Genomic DNA, 25,875 nt, shown 5'->3' on the forward strand with positions numbered 1-25,875 from the left:
CTCGTTTCTCATCTCTCCCTCTCTTTTCTCCTCTCTGATTGTCTCTCGCATTCCTCATCTCTCTCTCTCTCTCTCTGGTTTTGCTCATCTCTCTCTCATATACATCTATATATATATCTTTTCTTATATCTGTCTCTTTCGCGTTGCTCATCTCTCTCTCTCTCTGGTGTTGCACATCTCTCTCCTATATATATCTGTCTTCTCGTCTCTGACTCTCTCACGTTGCTCATCTCTCTCTCATATATTTATCTCTGGCGTCGCTCATCTCTCTCTCTCTGTTTGGCCTCGCTCATCTCTCTCATACATATCTCTCTCTCTCCAGTTGCTCATCTCTCTCTTTCGGTTTCGGGCGGTGCCCGGTTCGAATCTCCGCTCAAAAACCGCCCCGTCCACCGCCCCACTAACTTCGCGCGGATCGAAAATCCGCCCACGGGATCGAATTTCCCGCCGAACCGCGCGACCCCCAGGTGGGGACGCGGTCAGAAATTCAACGGCCTTTAACGTGGACCAGTCTACCTCATCCGACGTGGCACAATGCCCCGTAGGAGAAAGAAAATCCCCCCTTTCTCTCTCATCCCCTCTTGCTATATAAAACCCGTTTTCTAATTGAACATCTCATTTTTGCTCCCTCCTACCGGGAGGAGGTCGTCTCCGTGATGGTAGCGAGATCGTAGAAGCGGCCGATGATTTCATTTATGGTTGGTGATCTCGTGCAGAGGCAGCGGCGATCGTTCATCTCCTCTCTGGCGACTTTTTAATGCTTCGGCGGCTGCTACTTGAAGAACTGCTCCTGGATCTGCACGAATTGCGAGGAATACGCCGCTGCCAAAAAAAAAAAAACCTAGTTTGCATCAACGGATCTGCCTCATTCCGCACGGTGAGATCTGATTGCGCGTCGCAGTTTCCGGATTTGTGATTGAGATTATGAATTTTTTTGCGTTGCAGACGATCTGAGAATCGCGGTTCGGATATTTGTTGCTTCGATCTTTTTGTCGCTTCGTAATCTCTGGATCTGTGGAATTGCGAGGAGTCATCCGCTGCTGTTTTAACGAGAATCGAGCTGGAGGAGAGATCCGATTCGTTCCGCATGGTGAGATCTGATTGCGCTTTTCTGTTTCCGGATTTGTGATTGAGATTCTGTCCGTTTTTTTTGTGTCGCAGACGGTCTGAGAATCGCGCTTCGGATCTTTATTGCGCCGATCTGCGGAATTGGGAGGAATAATTAGACGCCGTTGTATTAAGAAACCTAGCTCGAGGAGAGATCTGCTTCATTCTACACGGTGAAGTCTGATTGCGCATCGCGGTTTCCGGATTGGCGCTTGAGATTCTATCCGTTTTCTGCGTGACTAACGATCTGACAATCTAGCTTGGGATCTTTGTTGCTCCGATCCCGGAATTGCGAGGAATCATTCTCCATTGTTTGAAAAAGAAACCTAGCTCGTGGAGAGATCTGCTTCATTCTCCACGGTGAAGTCTGCGATCTGATCGGAATTTTCGGATTTCTGATTGATGTTCTAACCATTTCCTAGCAATATTGCTTCCGGTCGTCGAATCATAGGGTTGTACATCGAATTGGAGAATTGATAATGGAGAGGCGGAGGGCGGCTAGCCCAGTGTTCTCAAGGCAGATCAGTGGAGGAGGAAGCAGCACGGGATCATCATCCCCAGGACGTTCCCCTGCGCATCATCGATCCTCCTCTGGAAATGTAGGGTTGTCCAACGTGAAGAAGACTCAGAATGTTGCAGCCAGGAGAGCTGCCGCCCGCCTAGCGCAGGTCATGGCATCTCAAGCTGGCGCCGATGATGATGATGATGATGAAGAGGATGAAGATGATGTCCCATCCTTTCGTTTTGGTCCTCCAAGGGTGAACAACAATGGCGCTCCGGCTGCTGCCGCTGTGGGGAGAGCTCCGAGATCGCCGTCACCCGCTGTAAGCATCGTCTCTGGGATCAGTCGTTGTTTGAAAAGAATGTTTATTTTTGGCTAAGTTGATGAATTTCATCATTTTGTGTTTATAAATAGCGCACATTTTCATGGTTGAAGTTGTTTTTTTCTTTTTACTCATCTGGAATACAGTATTAAGTATCTCATTTGTTTTTTGCTGCCGAGAATCTATTGGCTTTTTCGAGAACTATTTGACTTGGTATGTAAACCAGATTTACTGAAGCGTAAGGTCATTACAAATTTGGTATAACAAATGCCCCGTGGCTGGGTTCGGTGTAACATGTTAAAATGCAAATATGTTAACTTCTTCGCTTGTAAATTTTCAAATGAGATGCTTTTATTTTCTTCTTCTTTCTTTTTCTATATTTTTTGTTCGGCCATAAATATTCTTGCATGCCATTCTGCGATTAAGTTCACTTCTGGATTCGTGTTCATTTTTAGATGAGATACTTCCCTATTTTATTTTTCTACACTTGTTGTGCAGCTATAAAGATTCGGAAACAAACACCGAAAAGTTGCGAGTTAATTGGCTCTGGCTGAAATTATGGATATTTTGACTGTTCCTCTGAAGAATTCTTGGCGCTTCTTTCTTCATTTTCCATATACCTGGTTTTCCTCGCTCAAAATGTTTATGGCTTATTTCCAAACATTCAATTTGATTCAATTGACTTTTTCTTGGAATGATATTTCAATTAATACTGTCTGTCGAACTTTGGATGAGAGACTGGTGGCAGGTAGACGGGAATAAAATTGCTCATCTTTTACTTCATTCAACGTGCCCAAAATATTTAGATAGACTTACGATTGTACATAAACCCCCTCATTTTGTAAGGAGTGGCATTTTAACCGTGCAGTCTGACACTGTCTTATTTTTAATTAGTTAGGCCGGAACGTTTTGGAGCAGATGGCACCTTCTGCACCTAGATTTGGGGGAAGACCTGCTATTTCTGTTCGTCCGACGCCTTTGGTGACGCCTATGGTGCCACCTAGTCGACCCATGAAAGTTCCACCTCCTGTTGCCACACACGAGGTTACCGACCATAGACGAAGAGAAAATAAGTGAGTTACATTTATCCTTGTTTCAGATAGATTCTGCATATATGATGATTAATTTCAGTTGAATTTTAAGAAATAGCTGATAAAGAAAGAGATATGATTGATTTTTTTTATTTCTCTTGTAAATATGTTCAGGCCCTCCTATTTTTTTGGAAGACATTGTTATTATGAACTGTAGATGTTAAAGACCATTTTAAAAACATATCAACTTGAATTGAGTGTAAGTTTGATGTTTACCTTGATCCATGTTCCAGTTGCTGTCATTATAGTGTGTAATATTGGAGAGATAATTATGTCAAGGCTAAGGGATGACCTCCATGTAATGATCAGAAGGAATACTCTTTGTGAATAAGGAGAAAACTTCGAAGAATCATGCTATGGGAAAACATTGCCAATTAACGGCATTTCCCACCGTAGGCAATGTTTTTGCAGGCCCCCCTCCGTTCTTGGGCCACAGCTCTCAATATCTGGCGACATTTAGTGATGTTGTTTTAACGTCAAGATAATGGATCGAAGACTGTTTAAATTGACTACCAATTCAAAAGTGCATCGGTTTGCTAGAACAGACTGAGCAAAATGAGACTTTGTTTTATAATTTAAATAGTATACATACTTGGAAGCTAGAGAGACAGTAAGTATGTGCTCGCCAGGTGACTTGGCCAACTTAGGTTGACCGTTTGAATCTCACTTTTTAGGAGCATGTGTGGCTGGAGCTAGAATGTTAGGGAAATGGCGGGGTGGAAATATATATGAATGACCTCTTTGTGCAGACCTGTTTTCATAAAGTTTCTGGATCTCATGGAATTATATATCGAAAATATAAACACAGTGTAGAAGGGAAAAAATGTGGTAAAAGAAAGTAAGAATGGAGGGGCACGAATACTATCTATCTGAAAAATGTTTATCTCCAAAACTATTACTGTTCTGGGATGCTCGTAGAAAAGAAATTTAAGGTGGACTATGTCTGGACACTGATTTCAGGGGACAATAAAATGGAGAAGTATGCAGAATGGGCTGGAAAGAGAAAAATGTGAAGAGAGGTTGAGACGTTGGAGGAGCAAAAAAGAAAAATACCTGAAATTTTTTTAGACAGAAAAAATTGTAATCGACATCCAAAAACCCCTCATCGTCATTGTCCCCAGCTTGACCAACAGTAACGATTTTGTCGTGATCATCATCAGACTGACACAGACTAATTGCAATCGTCATTAACGACAACAAAATATATCTGAACTCCTATACTGTTCTACGTTAAATCATACACTCCCAATCGTTTAACGTGAAGATTGCTGTCATAATCTACTTTTATCGTAGTGGTCTTTTTCCAGTGTTCAAATTTGTCAACAACAGTTTAGAACTAATTTTGGCGTATTTCATGCTTGTACTGGTGGGGCTTTTCTTAAACTTCTTTCCCTTATCAGAATTGCTTTGTGCTCTTAAATTTTCCTGGTGCGGTTTTCTTCACTGTGTCACATTGTTCTCCTTGAATGCCTGGTACAGGGTTCCCCACGATGTTAGGCCTCAGCGGTCATTCTCGAATGATGTAGGAGACCAGCGTGAGGCTTCAGCTCTTCAAGATGAGGTATTTTGTGCTGCACCTCGTGGGTAATAGTTCCCTCTGAATTTATATATCCTCGTGCACTGAAGAGCTTGCTCCCAATTCTGATCATTTTATTCGCTGTGATTCAACAGCTTGATATGCTACAAGAAGAAAATGAAAGTCTCCTTGATAAGGTACCTTTTAGAAGAAAGCCTTATTTTTATTTTGAAGCAGTGATAGGGACTTATCGTTTGTTTTGAACTTCCTGTCCAGCTACGTCTCGCAGAAAGTAGATCCGAGGAAGCAGAGGCCAGGGCAAGAGAGCTTGAAAAACAAGTCTGTTTGGGTCTCTTGAGTAATCTTATTTGTTTTGAAGAAATGTTTGTTCCACGATATATGTGGCTTCCTTTTTGTTTGCCTTTCTTTCTTTGTTTAAGTCGTCACTAGCACTTCCTTTTAAAATTACCATTAACCTGCAATCAATTTCTCATTCCTTTCTCTAAGTTTTTCGTGCCATTTTCTAGTGAAAGAATTTCACATTAAACTGGTTGCAGTGCTACTAATTATGCGACAATAAAACTGATGTTTCTGTACCCTTAAATTATCGGATATGTAGTCAGCATGTCTATAATGTCGGTATCGTGCTTAAAAAAAGTTGCATCTGCAGCAATTTTACTGTTACTGTTTTTAAAATCATCATATTAGCTATTTCAGTCAGAACTTTTCCTTTTACGATCTTCAATCAACCGTTGATGTTGTTATTTCTTATCCAGAATGTTAATCTCTACAGACTCCAGAGGTTGACCGTTGCATGTAGAGAGAATTGCAGAAGAGAAAAATAAAACCTTGTTTTATTCATTTCAATTATCATTTCTAAACAGATCACATTTGGCTGACGTGGTACTTAGTTGGCCCATACGGCATACCGCTACAGGACATGATCAGCTCAGTAACTTATACACCGACTCATAAAACAAAGAAATATACACTGGGAGTTTGGAAGAGAAAAAATTCTTTCAAAATTAATTTCCGTTTCTTCTGGGACCATCCATCATCCACTGGAGTTTTCTCAGCTACTCGCACTTTTGAGAACTGGCAAATTGGCTTCAAATCCGAAAAATAGAGTCCTTAAGACATTTTCTGTTGCATGCATCATTTAGGTTCGTTAAATAATTTTCGTTCATACCTGCGATTATGATGAGTCCTGTCAAATATTTTTTCTTGTTGCGCCTATTAACTGACAACATTTTTCATTGGTTTTAATTTTCTTCTTCAAGGTGGCTAACCTCGGTGAAGGTGTTTCTCTGGAAGCTCGACTATTGAGCAGGTAACTGAGCTCTCTGGCTTGCAGTTTATCGGCCCTTTTGGGCCATTAGTCTTTGTAATAAGAAAAGAAAAGAAGTGGAAGAATAAGTGTCACCTTAAGAAATACCTTGTGGGCCGGCATTTATACATCAGAGTGACAAGGTACAAAGGAAAAGAAAGGGAGAGAAAAATAGAGAGAGAGGACATATGTCCATTACAGGTAGAGAGGGAAAGATAGAGGCTTGGCATTCTACTTGATATGTAAATGTATTGAGAGGACATATGTCCAATAAAAGGATTTGACATTCTACTTGATGCTTGCAGGAAAGAGGCTGCCTTACGTCAACGAGAGGTAAGAGGGACAATTTTTCACGAAAAATTTCAGTATCCCTTTTGTTTTTTTTTGTACTTAACATTTTATTTCTTTTGTTCGAACATGCGTTAGATTTATGGAACATCGATAACATTTCCCCTATTTTGGAAAACCGGTGCTGTTTAATGGCAGGCTGCGTTACTCGCTGCCAAACAGAGTAGTGACGGAAGAGATGAAGAAATCTCAGCTTTTCGTCAAAAATATGAGGTGAGCATTATCTTCAAAATTGTTGTTTGGTCGTTTGAATTCAAAGTACTTGAAAAAGTGAAAAAATCTTTGATTTAAAAATAGTAAATAGTTCTGTTTTCTTTTATTCTTAATAGGCTGCCAAGGCTGAGGTGGCAACCGCAATGGAACAGCTCCAGGAAGCAGAATCTGAGGCGAAGGCACTCCGATCCATGACTCACCGGATGATTTTGTCTCAGGAAGAGATGGTGCGTATTTGGGAAACCTTTTCTCTCCCCACTTTTCTGGAAACTAAACTAAAATTTATACTTACTTTTCAATCTCTTCTATAGGAGGAGGTCGTTCTTAAGAGGTGCTGGCTTGCTCGTTACTGGGGACTTGCAGTTCATCATGGTGATTCCCTGTTATAAGTTTGTGGCATTCATTCTAGTTTCTTAGTGTTCTTTTGAAATACTACCAACTTCAGATAATAAGTCAAACAAAACTCTTCTGCGATTAATGCTTTCTCTGATAGTTAGCTTAGCAGTAAAGATCATAATCTCTGTGGTGGTTCTTTGCTAATTATAGAAATTTATTTCATCATTCATGCCCGTTTAGAATTTATTCCTGTCACATTGTTTGCTTGTCTTTTTTTCCAAAAAAATATTTTTATTTCAGGCATTTATCCTGAAATTGCGGAGTCTAAGCACGAGCATTGGTCATCACTAGCTCCTCTCCCTTTTGAACTGGTCGTTTCTGCCGGACAGAAAGCTAGAGAAGAATCTCCCAACCAGGGTATATTCTTAATTTGATTGGCTCCTCTTAAAATTAGGTTCCATTTTTCAGTCCACATCATTATTCTCTGTGGAATTTATAATGACCGTTGGTGCAGATGATCCCGAGAGAAAGAAGAAGCTTTCGCGGGATGTGAATGATATTACAGGAGAAGGAAGCATTGAGAGTATGCTCTCCGTAGAGATGGGCCTGAGAGAGATGGCGTCTTTGAAGGTTGACTTTGAATCTTATTCTTTATATTTAGAAAATTCTATACGACGGTCTGCGTAGATAGGTTGCTTTATTAGGGGTTCCGTAAAGTAGATTTGGATTAGGTTTCTCTGAAAATCAGTTTTTCCTCTGTTCTCAGTGAACAAATAGTCAATATGATCGCCTTTTCTTTTTGAAGAAAAAAATCGATGGTTATATTGATTATTTTCGTCCACTAAGAACAAATGAGGAAAAAATACCTTGCTTTTGCAAGCCCGCAATCCTCTAAAATTTTTAATTAGTTTTTTCCATAACTTAAAAATTTCTTCATTTGTTCTAGGGAAACAGAAATAGTCAATAAATCCCTTTTTCCTTTGCACTGTGCTCAATCACCCATATGTATATATATTTTGAACAAAAACATTTTTGTCTTAGGTTTCTCGTAAAATTATTATTTTTCGCATCTATTCCAGGGGAATGAAGATGGGAAAATAAATAGACATCCTGCCTCCGCAAGCGTTCAATAACCTTTACTTTTGAATTATGTTTGAATTAGTTTTTTCCAAAAAATATTAATTTTGACATTATCCCAGTGGAATATATTAGCCATCCTGCCACCACAACAGCTCAAAATTTTTTTTGAAACGTTCGTTTTAGAAAAAAATATAAAATTTTCCCTTTCTTTAAAGGTGGAAGATGCTGTTCTTCTTGCATTTGTGCATCATCGGCGTCCCACCCTGGTCCGGCAAGCAGCCTCAGGTTTATTTTTTTTCATAATTTTTGGTTTTGGATCTATGATGGTGAGTGACCTGAATATCTCAGACCATATATTCTTCTCTTCTCAGATTTTAAAGCACCGGGTGACATGAAATTTATCGAAGCCTTTGGTAATGTCTCTTCCCCCATTTACTAAATTTACTAGATTTTCATAATTTTTCTGATTCGCTGTTCTTGTTGCAGAATTGACCCAAGAAGAAGCAGAAGACGTCTTATTCAAACAAGTAAGGGGAATGAAAGTATTTAATAAATATTTGATCCCTTGCTTTTCCAAAAAAGATTCTTTTCACTGTTGTTCTAAGGGAATGAAAATACCCAATAAAATACCCATCCTGCCTCTGCAATAAATCATGAGCATAAATATTTTTTAATAATGGAGCTTCTAAGAAGCCCAATTTAAGACGGCCATGAACCCTAATCTTTTCCCTTCTGGATATTTCACAGGCCTGGCTGACATATTTTTGGAGGAGAGCCAAAACTCATGGCGTGGAAGAGGATATTGCTGAGGACCGGCTTCAGTTCTGGGCTGGAAGAGCCAACCAGTCTCCGACATCTCATGATGTTGTCGATGGTAAGTTGATAAAACAGATCAAAATTGTGAGTAATTTTACTAGGCATATAAGGTTTGGCTGCCATCATCATTCCCGTCAACGTCTTCGACCCTCTTTGACAGATGCCCTTAACGGTTGACGTTGACGTTGACTGTTGACGACAATTGACCAGGCCGGACAATGATGTTGACGGATGCCCTTTACTGCAGTTGTCAGGTCACAGTAGTGATGGCATTGACAATTGTTTGGTGGTTCATAATGACATTAACAAGGACGGACACTGCTAGATACTTGCTGTTGACGTTGACGATGAGATATACAAGTTGTCAAGCAGTCAACCTCGTTATTAAACATATAAACAAACAATTTATATGTTTATTTTTTTATTGATATTGTTGTAGTGGAGCGAGGTCTAATGGAACTGAGAAAGCTGGCGATCGAGCAGCAGCTTTGGGAGGCATCTCGCAAGGAGATGGAAGCCGCAGATACGCTGTCCTAGGTACAAAGAAGATTTTCATTTTATATTTGCAATGTTGCTGAGCAGCCGGTCATCTGGTTTCTAGGTTTTGCTTTTTTTGGTTCGTCAAACTGATTGCTATTCATTCGTCTCTCTCAATTGTTTGATTATCGGAATCAAAACTTTGAATTCTTGCATGGGTTTGTATTATATCTGCCATTTTTATACCTTAAAGATGCATACATGCGCGCGCATAGACAATGTCTAATCATATTTTACTTGCCCATCAAAATTTGCTCTGAGAAATTAATCGTCTTTCTTAGTACTATATCTGTTAGAGTAGTCTATAGTTCCACATCACAGCAGGAAGTTCTCCAATCAAATGATGCAAATGAAATAAACTCCAAGTAAATATCAAAAAATTGGATTTTGGGAGATTTTTTACACGCATTTCGACAGTAAATGAACGTGTTCCTTCTCTTGAATATACTATTTCTAAATATTTTTCCCACACCCTCTAATTGAGGCTCCTTGGGATTACTTTGGAATCCATGCATACAACAATTCTATGGACGCTATTTCGTATTATTATGTTTAAATTAAAGTTATCTACTGTTCAAAAATTTGATTCACATGTCCTAGCCGTTGAGTGTTGAGACCCTTGCCGAAGATGTTTTTTCGCAATGCTTTGCTGTTCAGATTTATACAATAGCTGATCCAGTATTCCAATTTTGTACTACAAATGTTGATATACTACTTCAATGTGCTTAGTTATTAGTGTAATGAGCAGTTGTGGTAGTTGACTTCTTATTGGACAGAGGTTAGATCTCACATTTTACAGGAAACTTGAGATCATATAGAATGTTTCTTTTCCAAGACAATAGCGTAGGCCAAGTAGAGCAGTAGATACTGGAAATACTTTTTTTTGAAGGAAGATCGAGGAAAACACACAAAATCGGTGACCCTCCCGATGCGATAAATATGAATAATGTCTAAAGTACACATAAGGCCTACAGGGCCGGCCTGCGCCCCGGCTACGGTCCTTTAAACCATGCAGAGGCAAAACTCGTCACTGCTTGTATTATAGTGTCCATCAATGCTTCCCAATCAATGAAGATGACTTCGTTCCTGTGCAGCCATATTTCCCAGAGTACCTCAAAGGGTTTGTCATGCCCCTCTCGGCCCCTAATTTCACCGCCCTTTATAGATTTTAGAAATGATAGAAAAAAGAGGTGTTGGAAAAGGCAAAACGATTAGTAGATGGCGTTCCAATGGGGGGGCCCAAAAACAGATAGGGAGTTAGAGAGAGACAATAAAGCTCTTGGCCTCATTAGACATGCCTCTTCCTTTGAATTTCCATAAATAGCCGCTGTCAATATGGTCCATGGGTGACTCTGAAATATGCTTAGGTCTCTTCGACCTATGCTGATATATGAAAGATAATCACTTAATGATATCCCCTCTGTATCGCATAGCTTGCCTTTGTAGTTGATTGTAGGTGGTAGAAAAACAAATGTGGGTGGTTGAAAGTTTTTCCCAAGAAGCATGAAAAACAGAAAGATTTTTCATTTCATGAGAATAATAGGTCAACTCTCCACTGGATAGGTGCTCGTCCAAAATTCTGGGTTTCTTTAAGATTTTTATTTTTGCCCATAATTTTTACGCGTCAAGATATTAATACATCTTGTGATCCATCCTAAACATTTTTTTGGCCAAACTTCCCACATGGTCATCCATCTCGAATTGCTCCCACCACATCACGCTTAATTACAGAGTTCTCATCTTGTGATATAAACATTGGCTGCTACTTGGAGACGTGCTTGTAGTACTGACCTGTACCTCCTGAGAACCAAAAATACTTCTGGATTTAGTGGTCCGTACAATAATAGACACCTGAATATTTATCGAGCGCTCCATTTTTTATTTTGATGACCATGAACATGACCATGAGTTCTTGTTAACTATGCCGAACTATGCAGGCTGAAAAGTGTCTAGCTGACATACATATATGGCATCTTTTAGTGCATTACTACTACATCCAATCTTAGTCAGATGATGAACCAGATATCATGGTTATTTATGTCATTTAATGCTTTTAATTGATACAAAAATAGTTGTAAGTTTTCTTACGAGCTATCGAATGTGTTGAATCAACAATTACCAGCTATTGAATAAGTTTTAAGTTTAATTTCTTTTTTTTTAAGGTTTTTATAAATGTTGGTCGTTATTTTCAATATTCTCGAAGATTACAAGTCAAAATCCACTTTTAAGTACATTTTCCAGTCAAGGGCTGACAAAAGATATAAAAATAAATACCCCACCGAATCATGTTCGGACATATGTACTTAAAAAGATAAAATATTTCAAGCAGAATTGTGGTGCTTTTAATGTATTTCAGCTTCATGAAATTATGTCCATGTTTACTACTGTCATAAAAAACTTATTGGTGCAATAATTGTGATTAAAATCTCAAACTTTATCTATTGCCCTGCACATTAGTCTATATTTATTACAAAATTGGTATTTTTGTACTGGCTGTGCAATCTCTCAGGTAAAAAGTAAGAATAAAGTATTACTTTGAAGAGGGTGTTGTGATCATTGCCTGCCTGTATCCAATGATTAGCCAATCACTTGCCGCTGCCAATAATTAACCAACATCAATCATTTGTCATATTTCGAATGCATTGGATGGCGACACTTGGCAGAGTAGAGTAGACAAAAACAATTTATGTTTTCAATCTTAGAAGTACTTAAATAAATTGAGAAAAATATATTTTGATTTGTATAATTGTTTGTTTATAAATTTGGCGAGTTAAAAAATTCTAGAAGAATACAAAAAATTAAAAAAATCATACTATCGTTCTAAAAATGTACTAAACCTAAAAATTTCAATAAACAAAATAAAATAAAATATCTGACTTGTAAATTAGTTTATTTATGAAATGAATGTTAGAAAACTCTGTATAAATTGTGATTGTGGTAGATCAGAATTTCATTCATAAATGTGATAAGTTTTTAAGTTTTAAGGAACATGCTTTTATGATCATTTCAATGAAAATAAATATATAAACTGTATGGGATTAATTTTTAATATATAATATTTTTTGCGATTATCAGTAATACTCATTTATTTCCAAGTTGGATGTACACATACATCCTTCTTCAACAAAAGAGTGAAAAGATGTGCATATCTTTTGATATAACATTCATGTTAGAGTCATGAAGCTTGAAGGTCGGTACAATTATTTATTTTCATTGGTACAACTGTATACATTGGTACAATTATGTTGGGGGTAATTAGCTGATGATTATTAAAACTAAGTTGAATCAATAATGTTTTAGGAGGGATGATCACGGGTTGTCTCCTCAGGGAACATAGATTGGAAAATGAATATGTCGTGAATTAGAATATTTTAGGAGATGAAAAGGACATCTACAAAATGTTTGATCAAATTGCCAAGGCACAGAATATTTGTATTTTTTGTTGGATCCTCGAGGGAGATTTGTGGAGCTGCTCAAATGTGTAACCTCTAGATATATTCACATGATCCCCAACACATCAAATCTACTCCTTCAACTTGATGAATCCCGTTCATGCTCCATTATCTTTATTATGATGTCCCAATCACATTGAGAATGAAAGCTAAAGGGAGAAGGGAGAAGAAGGGGAAGAGCTCTGAAGAATTTTAGTTTGGGTGAATTTTATTTAGGGCCTTCCTTTTGTACTATGTAGGTATTTTTAATAAAGACCCCCAAACTTTAAGTATATCTTCTGACGTTTGAGAGACCATTTGCGTGAGACTCTCTAGTCCAATGTACCAGTCTAGTTAACTTCTCTAGTGGCCCAATCACCTTTATTGGTCTTCCAAATTAATTAACTATATGATCATATATATTATGTAATGATGCATTGATTTAACCCAATTGATAAGTCGAATCTCCAGCCAATGGGTTGCCAAGCTATACCTCGTGCTCTAGAAGAAACAAAGGAGTATGTATTGACTCACTCATGGAACTGATCATTCATCGATTACCATGTACGTCTAGTCCCTCATCCGCTTGATGATCCTAGGAAAACTTAAGGTATGGTCAACTGTAAAACCCTAATCGGTCATCCGGGTTAGTACTGATGCATTTGAAAACCATCATAGAGCTCTTCTCCAATATTCCACTACATTGGCGAAGGACTTTATTGGATCATCTTCCTTAAGTTTTATCCTCTAATATCGATGGTGCATGATCCCATCTTGACCTTTCAATTGTCATCATGGACTTCTTGATGCACAAGGACTAAGATTTTTCAGAATTCTGTGATTAGGAACTCAAGGTCATAGTCAAATACAGCTGTTCTCCCATAATACATCTTTGGTGACTTTATTCTAAATACCACTTACACAACCGTGATGTGAATCAATCTGATTGACAGTTTGGTACAATACCATTCAAGGACTCGTCTGAATAAATTCAATGAACCCTTTATGGTAAGGAACAACTACTATCTATCCTTAGTGTTTCCACACATGGCTATGGGACTCGCCATACTCATCATAAGAGTGAGACCAGATAGTGATATTCTTTTCGGATGATTTGATGTCCTTCTAAACTATCCTTGAAATAGGAATATTTAGAACATATGCTTAAAGAATAGTTATCTATGTATTACGATCTCATCATAACTCACTAAGTCTTGTCATGAATTCGTTGGCTTTATTACACGTGCACTATGATGAATCTATTGTATTTATGAATATTGAATCATAATATGGAATGTGTGATTGGCTTGTAGTGGTAATAAGTAGATTTTTACGTGTTTATAATGTGTCATTTTAAGTAAATAAACTTGTGGAATAAATTTATAATTCCTTGATCACCAAGTAACCTAATATAGAGTAAGCAAGGGTCAATCCACAAAGAGGATAAGTATCTAAATTCTAATTAGGGTTTCTTTAAGAATGAGAAAAGATGAGCAGGATGAATGGATGATCTATGTGTTTTTATCTCCTTACGAAGATAAAAAACATAGATCTAAGTGATATATGTAAACATGGGTGTTCCTTTAAACCTAAATTGATCTTAATTATGTAAATAAAATCAACTCCCAATTAAATGTTGCTTTCACTACTTATCTAATGATGCTCTGACCACATTCATATCATTCATGAGTCCCCACATTTCGCCCAGTGCCTTGGCGTCTTAGTCTAACAAGAATAAACAAAGGAGAAGAGAAGAAATTCACTAACCTCTTGATGAAAACACACCTCTTGATGTCTCCTTTGCCTTTTTTTTTTACTCTGGCCAGCCAATTGAAGAAGCCACATGAAGAAAACAAGAAATGGATGCTCTGAAAACTCTTTACTTCACTAATTTGTAAAAAATTGAGTACACATCAAAACATAAATTGAACACAACTTGGGGCACTATTTACACGTGGTTACCAGTCAGAAAATGAGTGGTGATGAGAAGAAGACGCCATAACTCCATCAGGATAAAAAATAATGGCCCTTTAAAAATGCCCCTTTAAGGGTTTTTCCAAATTTCAGGCAGTTTTTCAATTTTTTTCCTGATTTTTAATTGTTGTTTGATCATTTTTTGATGATTAGGTCAGCCGTCCAATTGGTTCTCATCAAATGCAGATTCATTGGTGACCGTCAGATTGATCATGTGATGATTAGATCGAGCTTTGATTGATTAGATCATCAACTTGATGATTGGATTAAATTCTGATCGTCTGACTTCCCTTTATAAGTGCGGCGTAAATCATAGCCGTTGGATGATGATCATGAACGATAATCATTCTCCCAGATGATGCTACATGCCCCCTTCGACCTGTAGAAAAGATAAAAAAACAAGAAGGTAAGCTCACCCTGATTGATCGTGATCCTCTAGTTCGCATGAAGCCACGTCACGATCGTTTAGTCCCATATTGGTTTCTTTCAAACTAATGCTTCGTATAAATATAGAGCACTATTTGTTGCATCATGGGCGTGGGCGAGCAGGGTGCGGGTGTAATTGGGACATTTACACTCGCTCCACACCTATAAATACTTATAAACACTTCACTTAACAAGTAAAATCTCCTTAGGTGGCATCCCGGGCACCGCTAGATCGGTCTACAAGCACAACCCTTGGGTTGGCCATACCGGGCACCGTGTTTTTTGCCAAGAAAGGAAAACCTGATGGATCTCAAAATCATTGACTTTCACCCAGCCAACAAATGTAAGAAAAATTTTGATATAAGTTTTACAAAGATAAGGGGTCTTTTTTGAAAATCCAAAGTCATGGATGGATAACGAATAGAGATAGACAAAGATATTGTCTACATTTCCCTTGGAAGTTTGATCACTATGGATGGTCGATTTTCTGTCTCTAATGATCTATGCAAAAAATTGTCAGCCTGTAATGGAATCCTGAAATTTTCCAAAGATTCCATATGGGTTCCCGCATCCTCAACAGTATTTAATTTTTGGCAAGACATATTTTACTTACACCAGAGTAATGAATTAACACATGTCAATTCCATATTTAATGAGTGATGTGGTGATATATTTTGCGAATGCCACGACAGTGTGTTTTCCCCTATAAGGGAATGTAATAGGACCACATGTTCACATGCCTTTCAGCTTTTCCAGATCACTAATGGTGATTTTAATTACCAATTTTTTTTGCGCAGCGACGTCTCCACTCTTAAATTACATTCATGTTTGTTTTAATCTCAAATTTTCCTCCTTATGCCATGAGAAACTACATGCCTTGTTATTTGGTGATCATGATGATTGAAAGTTCTGGGGCTTTAACAATGGGAGAGAAGATAATACTCTTGATCTTGAAAAAAATTGTGGCCAGTCTTTTTATTAGATAAATGGGTTTATAAATCAACTCACACCCTAAAAACTGTATGATTATTGTTGTTTATGGCAAACAGTGGTTATGTTAAACATCTAAAAATAGCATGCAAATGCTCTTTGTGTTTTTACAAATCAATTGAAACAAAACATTTGGAATGTTAGAATGATAATTCTCATATGACTCCTAATATGTATTATAAGTAACACAATTTCTGTATCTAAGATCATGATTTCATAACTTTTCTTATGCAAATAAACATATTGGTTCATATTAAAATAATAAAAGAATGAAGTGAGTAGACATAACCTTGAAGTCCTCCTTTTATGCATTTATGGACTAAAAATAAGTTACAAAGATGATAAAAAATAAACTCAATAAATTAATTTGTAATGATAAAAAATAATTTTTCTCTTTAAAAATAAATTATCTGAAATTTGGGAAAGTAATAACTAAATAAAATAGCCTTCGTTCAGTTTGGTTTGGTTTGACCCACAATCAACATGTGGCAATCGTGTGCACCTGAGCATAAAGCAGGAAATAGTTGGAGGTGGAGGTCCATGGAGAGCAAAAAAATTGGGGTGCAGTGTATGAAAAAATCTTATAATTTTTGATACAGGAAAAATTTTGAGGTATGATTTGATTCAGGAAAAGTTTGAAAACTTTTGAGGTATGAGAGAAACAGGTGAAAAATTAAAAATAACATTAAAACATTTTTAAATGTTTTTTCTTTTTGTCTTGTCCGAACTAATGTATTTAGATTGATATTGTCACAATCATGTACCACTTAGAAAGAATGTAGCTAAGAAAATTGATGCATTAACACATAGAATAATATATTGGGACCTAATTCAAGGATGTGATTCAAATAGAGAAGTCCTAATATTTAACCATTTTATCGAGTGCCAGAAAATTAGGGGCTTTTATATCTTCAAATGCATCCTTGATCCACATTTTCATTTATCCTCTGATAGGAAAGAAGCTTCCAACTTTGAATTTTGGAGTTAGCTTCACAAATCAGACCTCCTTTTGGCGTGGTATCTAAAGAGGGTTAAGTTGGGCCCTTTTTGTGAAGATTAATTCTGATTAATTTACAAATAAAAATTCACTTTCAACTTTACATGGAATAAGTACCATAATTTATTTTGAAGTCAAAATATGGTCATCAAATGAGCAATCCATGTCCAACATATTCTCGTGATTTGAATCTTAGTTTAGAGTAAAGTAGAATCTCAAGTTCATGAAAATGTATTTACCTACCTGACTTTGAAGGTAAGGTCAGTGGTTTAAACATGCATAGTTTGACTACATATCTTGATGGTCAACACTAAACCTAATAAGTGATGAAATAACAAAGATTCAGATTAGGTCAGATTCATATGGCCAGTCAAATGGATTGACCAACATCTCAATTTATGCATGCAGGTCAAATATGCATTATTGAACTAAATAATTTATATAACAAAATACAGATCGCATTATGCCTACGCTAATTTTTTTAAAATTTAAATGAAAGTTTCATGAAATTTATATCATGATTTTATAATGAGGATTTATGTGTTTAGGTCTGGTATATCAGACAATAGTATCTTAATTGACTAATGAATATATGATCTTGGATATTTTGTGAATATTATTTGCAATAATTGTTCCTGTTGATGTGGATGCAATGACATCATTCTAGGGATGTCAAAGGTTTCTCTAGGATTTTTTTGAACTGCCCCCCTATGGATATTATGTGTACGTCAAGCCAAATCACACCACCACATTTATTTAAGTTCATTGAATAAAATATTGCAGTCACTATTATTCCAGTGTGATGTTTATAATGAAGTGCATGAATACGTGCAATGACATAATGAATTATGATGAGATCATAATACAATGAGAACTAGTCTGTAAACATGTATTCTAAATATTTCTGTTCAATGGATAGTCGAGATGGACATTGAATTACCCGGATAGAATATCATTAACTGATCTTACTTATACGATAGGTATAACTGATCATGTGGCTATTAGTGTGGTGATAATAAGGACATATAGTGGGTGCTCTTTAGAGAAAGAGTTCACTGAATTGATTCATATGAATCCTGAATAGTATTATACCTAAATGTCAATCAGGTTGATTCATATCATGGTTGTATAAGTGATGGATATTATGTGGCCATCAAGCCAATCACACCACCATGTTTATTTAAGTTCATTGAATAAAATATTAAGTTCATTATTATTGTAGTGTAATGTTTATAATGAAGTCCATGAATACGTGCAATGATATAGTGAATTATGATGATATAATAATACATTGATCAATATTTCTATTCGATAGATATCGAGACAGACATCAAATTATCCGTATAGAATAGCACTAGCTGATCCTACTTATATGATAAGTATAGCTGATCCTGTGGCTATTAGTGTGGCGACACTAAGGACACATAGTTGGTGCTCTTTGGAGAATGAGTTCACTAAATTGATCCGTACAAATCCCTGAATGGTATTATACCTAAAAGTCAATAAGGCTGGTTCAATCAGTTTGATTCATCAAACTATTCTTCTGGAGCACGAGGTGTAGCTTAGCACCCCACAGGATGGAAAATTAACCTGTTGATTGTGTAAATCGATCCTTTGTTAATTAATCTATATGTTGATATAGTTAATTAATAAGGTTGGCGAATAATTTTTATCGAGAAACTAAAATTTAACTAGAACGATACATGGGCCTAGAGGGTCAAAGGCATAAGGTCATAAGGGCATTGGTGGATATATTTTACCTTTTAGGGTTTTTGTGAAAACTTAAAGTAAAATATAAATAGGGAAGAGGCACTCATTTCAAGCACCCAGGCCAGCCATATTTGAGAGGCCCTCCCTTTCTCCACTCTCTTCTCCATTCACCCAAGGAGAGTGTCTTCATGGTGAGAAGATCTTCTAGATTTTCAAGAAGAGTTGAAGAAGAAGATGTGGAGATCCAAGCGTTGAGTGATCGAGTGGATACTTCTAGAGGCCATACACGTGAACGACTTCAGAATGATCTCAGAGCGGCAAACTCAAGGGTGGATCGCGTTCCCCAAAAGGTACACTCAATGTATGATTTTAAAGATCGATTATGAATTGATCAACAGGCTTTCGCATCCATGGAATCGTGTTTTCCATGGACGAACCGAGGCATAGAACCCAACACCAAGGACATCTCGTGAATGGACAAATGCATTTTAACTGCGACTTACGATCCTCTAATCATGGGATCCAAAAGGGTGTAGTACGAAACTCACATAGGTGATTATGGTTTGGCGATCAACCATACCCTAAGTCGTTTGAGAGTCTCGCGTGGATGATGGATTATGCAGATACGATAACTAATGATGAATAAAGGTTCCATGAGAGAGTTTAAACATTACTGGATATCTTATAGAGCACGAAGTGCAGCTTGGCACTGATGAACTCTAATTTTATGTATTTTAACTATGTTGTTGTTGTGATTGAAGTGCCAAGCAATGAACTTATAAACCTCATTTATTATAGTAAATAGCAAGGGTCGATCCTCAGGGAGCCTAGGTAATGAGATAAGGTGATTTCAATTTAGATGAGAGAGAAATAACTATGATTATAAGAATGTGATTTTAGATGAGAGATGAAGAATTATGGAAGTTTAGAAGTTGTTAGGGGATATGAGATGATTGTAATATATAACTAGATATATTAGGTGTTGTTTTTAGGGATTTTGGAAAGGGTTTGATGATAGGAACAAGAAGTAGAAGAGAGATGAAATAGAGACGATTTTTACGGTGTTTGTACGTTGAAATGAGTAAAAAAAATTGAACTAAAAATAAGTAGTATCTAGAGTATGAACTGGAAAGAGAAACAAGGTTGGAATAACCCAAATCGTCGCACAATCCCGTTGTCAAGCACCAATCCTAGGCCGCGGTGCTAGACTTTCTCCGGTCGGTTCTGTGCTTGAATCTTGCTTCAAAAATCACTCCCAAGCATAAAAATGGTGGTAATGAGCTCTTGCACGTCTCCTATCCCTTATGGTAATCCCTGTGCTGAGAAGAGAGTAATAAAATGCGAAGACAGAGAAAATATAGGCATTTATAAGGGCTACTTAGGGTTAAGAGTGGCATTTCGGTCATTATATTTTTAAAAATTATTTAGAACTGAAAATCAATATCCATTCATACCAAATGATAGATAATGTTTTGGGGAATCTTCCATAAAAATTTCATTTAATCCCGACGGGTTGATCAAAAGATATTAGGGTTTTAGTTTGGTTTAATATGAGCCGTTTGATTGGTGGATCTGATGATCCACTGACGATGGGACACATGTTGCGTTCTGATTGGGCGTGACAGTGTCTCTCTTTTTTAAACTAAATACCAGCTTTGATGCTAACTGTCCGATCGCATTGATCGTGATCAGATGATCCACGATATTTATATGCAAGTTTGAATAAGGTTTAACTAGGGGGGACTGCATTTTTAATGGCCATCCAATCGCGATCATCATAATCAGATATCCTGAAAATCTGACGTGCATCAGGCATCAGAGAGAGAGAGAGAGAGAAGAGAGAAGAGGAGAGAGTAGAGAGGAGAGAGAAGTGATAGAGGGGAGATGACCATCTGATCGCGATCGGACGGTCCACTCGTCTGACGTGTGTCAGACAAGAGGAGAGAGAAAAGGAGGGCGCCCCCCTCTGATAGACCTACGAATCGACGATAGCTGATCGGAGGCGCTTGAAGATGCCATGTGTTCACATCTCATGTGCCACATAACCACATCTGCCAATGTGGTAACCTCGCGCCCATGTGGTGTACACGTGGGCGCCACGTAGTACGCAATTTACCATATGCGCTTTTTTTCTTAAAGATAATGAAAATTACATAAAACCCCTTTATTTATTTAAATTAGAGAAAACCCCTTTTCCTAAAAATCATAGGAAAATTACAGATAGCCCCCTCTTTAGTAGAATGCCATATCTCTCTCATTTTAGATCATTTTAACCTCAAATTTTCTCCATTGGATCAATCATTTTATCCTTTGTCTTTATATTCCCTAAAATAAAAAATATATGCATATAACTAGGGTTTAACACATAATGAACTTAACCCTACCTATGGGGTAGGCTCAGTTCTCGGGTAAATTCCCTAACGAGATGGAATTGATCGGTTGACTTCTTAAATCTGTGGATCATCCTAACAGAGTTGGATGATCCTATAAATTTACACTAACCTGATTGGTTATGTTCCAAAGTCAACGGCGTGTCCGGTCCTTTCTTGGCGTCATCATTGCGTCCATACTGCGGTGAATTACCTATCCCTTGCATCCAAATACTCATTAAAATTGTGAGAATGAATCATTTGACTTCAGAGAAGTCAAATGGGGTTAGATTATAAAAATAAACACATAAATATGCATAAAATGATGCATTTAGGGATTAAAACACTTAATTCACTTAAATGCGGTATTTCATGTTAAGATAGGCATAAATGCATGTTTTAATGATAATTTGTCATCAAATAGTAACCTTTTAATGCATGTATGTAATGAAAAAATCATGCTTATTAGGCACCCCATGGGCGGGAAACTTAACCTATCGATTGTATTAAAACAATCCTTAGTTAAATAATCTATATGTTGAGATAGGTGATTCATAAGATTGGTCAATAATTGTTATTGGTCCACTAAAGGTTCTAACTAGAATGATACATATACTTTCGGGACACGGATGGGATGAAGATTTCGTCCCGTCCATGGGCGCGGACGAAATATTGGAAGAAAAATTGTCCGACGTACCCCGGACGGGACGAATCTCATCCCATCGGACGGAGAGTTCGTTCGTCCGGGGTACCCGGACGGTGGACGTCCGAAGTGGACGATAATTTATAATTATTTTTTCTATTCTTTATATATTTTTTCTTTTCCCTCTATATATTTTTTCTTCTGTTTGATTCTGAGACAGATAGAAGGACAGATCGATAGACAGATAGAAGGACAGATTGATAGAAGGATAGATCGATAGATAGATAGCTAGGTAGATAGATAGAAAGATAGATAGATAGATCGATAGAAAGATCGATAGATAGAATGATCGATAGATAGCTAGATCGACTGTTAGATAGATAGATAGCTAAATAGATAGATAGAAAGATCGATAGATAGGTAGATAGATAGATAGGTAGATAGATAGATAGGCAGATAGATAGCTACATAGAAACATTGATAGATAGCTAGATCGACAGATAGATAGAAAGATAGATAGAAAGATCGATAGATAGATCGATAGATAGATCGATAGATAGATAGATAGGTAGATAGATAGATGGATAGAGAGAGATAGATATATAGAAAGGTCGATAGATAGAAGAATAGATACGTAGAAAACATACCTTGCCGGCGGTAGAACACCTTCGCGACAGTGAATCACCACTATCACTGGCAGAGATGGAGGAAGACAAAGGTGGGTTTTAGAAGGCAACCCGATGGCTCTACAAGGTACTGGGTACGACTCGTGCTTCTTGACGCCGAATTCCTTTCGAAGGACAATACTAGGGCTGGCGGCGTGAAATTCTCTCTATTTTCGTCCGGACGGGACAAAAATTCATCCAGGAGAGTTGGGACGGTCCGAAACTTTATCCAAGAGAGGTAGGACGGGACGGTCCTTGACGAAATACCGTCCCGTCCTTCATCACGGGGGAAATGATGGACGTCAGCCGGGACAAATTTCATCCCGTCTCATCCATCATCCTCGTCCGGGACGATCCAGAAGTATAATGATACATGGGCCTAGAGGATCATACACATAAGATCATAAGGGCATTAGTGAATATATTTTACTCTTTGGAGTTTTTGAGAAATACAAAAGTAAAATATAAATAGGGAAGGGGCACTCATTTCAAGCACCCAGGCTAGCAAGAATTGAGAGCCCCCCTTTCTCCACTCTGTCCTCTTCTCTACTCAACCAAGGAGAGTGTCTTCAAGGAGAGTTGCAGAAGAAGAAATGTAGTTCCAAGGCCAACGCGATCACATGGATACTTCGAGAGGTCGGGCACGTGAATGGCTTTAGAACGATCTCAAAGTGAGCAGGTCAAGGGTGAAATAAGTTCCCCACAAGGTACATGTGATGTATCATTATAAAGATCAGTTAAGAGTTGATTTACACGCTTCCACATCATGGAAACCATGTTCTCTATGGTTGAACAAAGACACATAACCCCACAAACCCCCCCTCCAAACACACACACACAACAATTTCTACTTGGTAAGAAAGGGAAAGGTCAAAACAGGTAAGGGGTCACTTTTTTTTAAGTTGAATTGGCAAAATCACGGTGCCAGGTACATCCAACCCTGCGGTTGTGCTCGTAGACTGATTGATCTGTGCCCTGAATGCCACCTAAGGGGTGTTTATTATTAAAACGCAGTGTTTTTCATCATTTTAGGGCATGGAGCGAGCATACATGTCCCAATTACACATGGACCCTACTCGCCCACGCCCATGTTGCAGGAAGGGAAAGGTACATAGGTGTTACCTAGTGAAGGCCGAGAGATGGTCACTCATGCCAGCAAGAGTGTACGCTGTATCCATTGCTTGATTTGTCGCATGATATCCAAGTCGCACATGGGAGTTCTTGCAAACCAAGAAGAATTTTACCCTTTTCAAATCTCCCACAGTAAGCCATGGTGACGTGTAGGAGGGGGCTTCTTTTGGAGCATGTTGGCGAGAAATACATCTAGCCAAGGCACTCTATAAATGTTAGAGTAGAGTAGGTACTGAGAAGTGGACGCCAATGGTGTGTGATTTGGCGCCAACAAGATAGAGCTGTCTTACTATGGAAGAAAAGGTGCTGTATAGTCTCAGCCTACAGAGATGTGGGGCAACAATGGCAACGTGAACATAGAGATTGACCGTTACAGGTCACTCGATCATCATTTGGGAGGCCACGTGCAAAAGTCTCTAGAGGAAGGTGTCAAGAGTAATGATCGGTGGATGCCAGATTTTGTGACCTAGTGTTAGGGGGGGATTTCTCACAAAAATGCTCCCAAGAAGAGCGGCAAGAGAATGACCCATCAAGGGTAACCATCCAAATAGGACGATCCTGAGTGAGCACGATGGGAGTACTCAGGGCCTGGGGTAACAGGTCGATGGGAAGGCCATGTTGCTTCCAAAGGTGGCTTGTGCCCCCTAGGAGTAGTTGTGCCACAGTCAATCTAAGGCAATGGGGCTCGAAGTGGGGGTGACGGGATAAGGGTGCATTAGTGAGCCATGTATCATACCAAGCATTAATCTCGTCTCGACTGACATGCCAACGTGTGACCGTGGCTATCTCAATCCAATGTCGCTGCCAAGTCTGCCACATGAGATGGCCTCAAATATTCATCTCACTACGCACCCACTTGCCAGACTTCGATGAGATGAATCTCCCAAATGGGAAGTGCGTGGTACACATACGCCACACAAGCTTCTTTTGAAGCATGTCTTGGATGTCTGAAAGACACAAGGTAACCAGACCATAAGAAACATGCGCACCATCACTCCACAGAGCAGAGGACTATAAGAGATAATGACTGGACCACAAGGGTATGCATCAGAATACTCATGAGGACGTATCGAATAAGTTGGATGCATCCTCTTGGGGATAGAAAATTTAGTTTCCATCCCTCTAGTTTCTTTCTCAATTTGGCCAGCAAGGCATCAAAATAATGATGCCTCGCATGTCCGATAAAGATAGGGCATCCAAGATAGTTGAAAGGGAGGCATCCTTGTCGGTACCTAGTATAGTGTTGGATAATTTGAGAGCACTTTATAATGGTGGACAGACCGACCATAAAGCTACTTTTTGAGGCATTGAAGAGCTGGCCAGAAGCCCGCTCGTACGTAATGAGGACACTCATAAGTTCCTTAATGGATTTTTTAGATCCATTGAGGAAAAGAATGGCATCGTTTGCAAAAAGAGAGTGCGAGAGGTCTTTTGGTTGGATGAGGCTGCGGGCGATTGCTCGTGTGAGCTATCGGCTAAAGACCTCCTCCATCAATTTAAAATGGGTGGGTAAGATGGGATCACTTTGCTATAGACCTCTCATGCCATGAAAAAACCTATGGAGTTTACGTCTACTAAAAGAGAGAAATGATTCTCTCTAATGCTGACATCCACAAGAGCGATGAATGCATCGATGAACCCAAAGCAACATAGCACTTTGTTAAGGAAATTCCACTCGACTCAATCAAAGCCTTCTCCATATCCAGTTCGATGATGACATTTGAGCCCCGAATATGAGTGTCTAGTGATTGGGCGAACTCATGAACGAGAATGACACTGTCTTGGATTTGTCAACCCTTGACAAAACTGCACTGCTCAGGTGAGATAAGTCTATCAAGGAAGGCCCCGAGTCAATTTGTAATGGTCTTGGATGCAAATTTATAGCATGCATTACAAAGACTAATAGGGCGAAAGTCTCTTAATGAAGTTGGGTTGCCAACTTTTGGGATTTGCGCCAAGAAAGTGGATTTCGAACTTCAACATAGGACTTTGGGTGTAAAGATCTCCTTGATGGCAAGCACCGAGTCCGTGCCTACAATATCCCAACATGTGGTATAGAATTATGCTGGAATTCCATCTGTTCTTGGAGCCTTGTTCCTACCCAAGGAAAAGACTATCTCCCTGATCTCTGTTCTCGTAGGAAGGGCTGTGAGTAATGCATTTTCCTAGTTGGTCACCAAGTGAGGGATGGTGGTGAGAAGGTCCTCACTCACGTCAGTTGATTGTGAGGCAAGGAGAAAGCTATAATATTCAACACTAGTTGTCGCTAGCTGGGTGGGGTCTTGGCTATACATCCATAACACCACGTGCATCTCTCGCCTATAGTGGGGGGTTCCACTAGTGA

General features: G+C 38.4%; 1 protein-coding gene across 3 annotated transcripts; it reads left to right on the forward strand.

Annotated features, from left to right (window-relative positions):
* Positions 1-614: 614 nt before the first annotated feature.
* LOC144715986 (coiled-coil domain-containing protein SCD2-like) lies at positions 615-9,387 on the forward strand. Of its 3 annotated transcripts, XM_078590955.1 has the most exons (20): positions 616-877; positions 946-1,090; positions 1,162-1,467; positions 1,559-1,931; positions 2,826-3,004; positions 4,502-4,583; positions 4,694-4,735; positions 4,815-4,877; positions 5,819-5,868; positions 6,171-6,198; positions 6,352-6,426; positions 6,543-6,653; positions 6,738-6,798; positions 7,063-7,179; positions 7,277-7,392; positions 8,058-8,127; positions 8,214-8,255; positions 8,329-8,369; positions 8,590-8,716; positions 9,098-9,387. In XM_078590955.1, exons 4-20 carry the CDS (start codon positions 1,587-1,589, stop codon positions 9,193-9,195), a joined length of 1,647 nt encoding a protein of 548 aa, XP_078447081.1. In that variant the 5' UTR covers positions 616-877; positions 946-1,090; positions 1,162-1,467; positions 1,559-1,586; the 3' UTR covers positions 9,196-9,387. The 3 variants fall into 3 exon arrangements, with proteins under 3 accessions (XP_078447082.1, XP_078447081.1, XP_078447080.1); XM_078590956.1 differs by lacking the exon at positions 9,098-9,387 and adding an exon at positions 8,819-8,983 and having other exon boundaries at positions 615-877; positions 1,162-1,931; XM_078590954.1 differs by having other exon boundaries at positions 1,162-1,931.
* The last annotated feature ends 16,488 nt before the right edge of the window (positions 9,388-25,875 follow it).

This window comes from Wolffia australiana, chromosome 20 (genome assembly GCF_029677425.1).
Source record: "Wolffia australiana isolate 7733 chromosome 20, ASM2967742v1".
NCBI classification, from domain to species: domain Eukaryota; kingdom Viridiplantae; phylum Streptophyta; class Magnoliopsida; order Alismatales; family Araceae; genus Wolffia; species Wolffia australiana.

Excerpts from the sequence above, each read along its gene's own strand:
- LOC144715986 (XM_078590954.1), top strand. The coding sequence starts at position 1,587 with ATGGAGAGGCGGAGGGCGGCTAGCCCAGTGTTCTCAAGGCAGATCAGT. Across the intron at positions 1,932-2,825 it reads CGAGATCGCCGTCACCCGCT|TTAGGCCGGAACGTTTTGGA; the intron begins GTAAGCATCGTC and ends ATTTTTAATTAG. Across the intron at positions 3,005-4,501 it reads CATAGACGAAGAGAAAATAA|GGTTCCCCACGATGTTAGGC; the intron begins GTGAGTTACATT and ends TGCCTGGTACAG.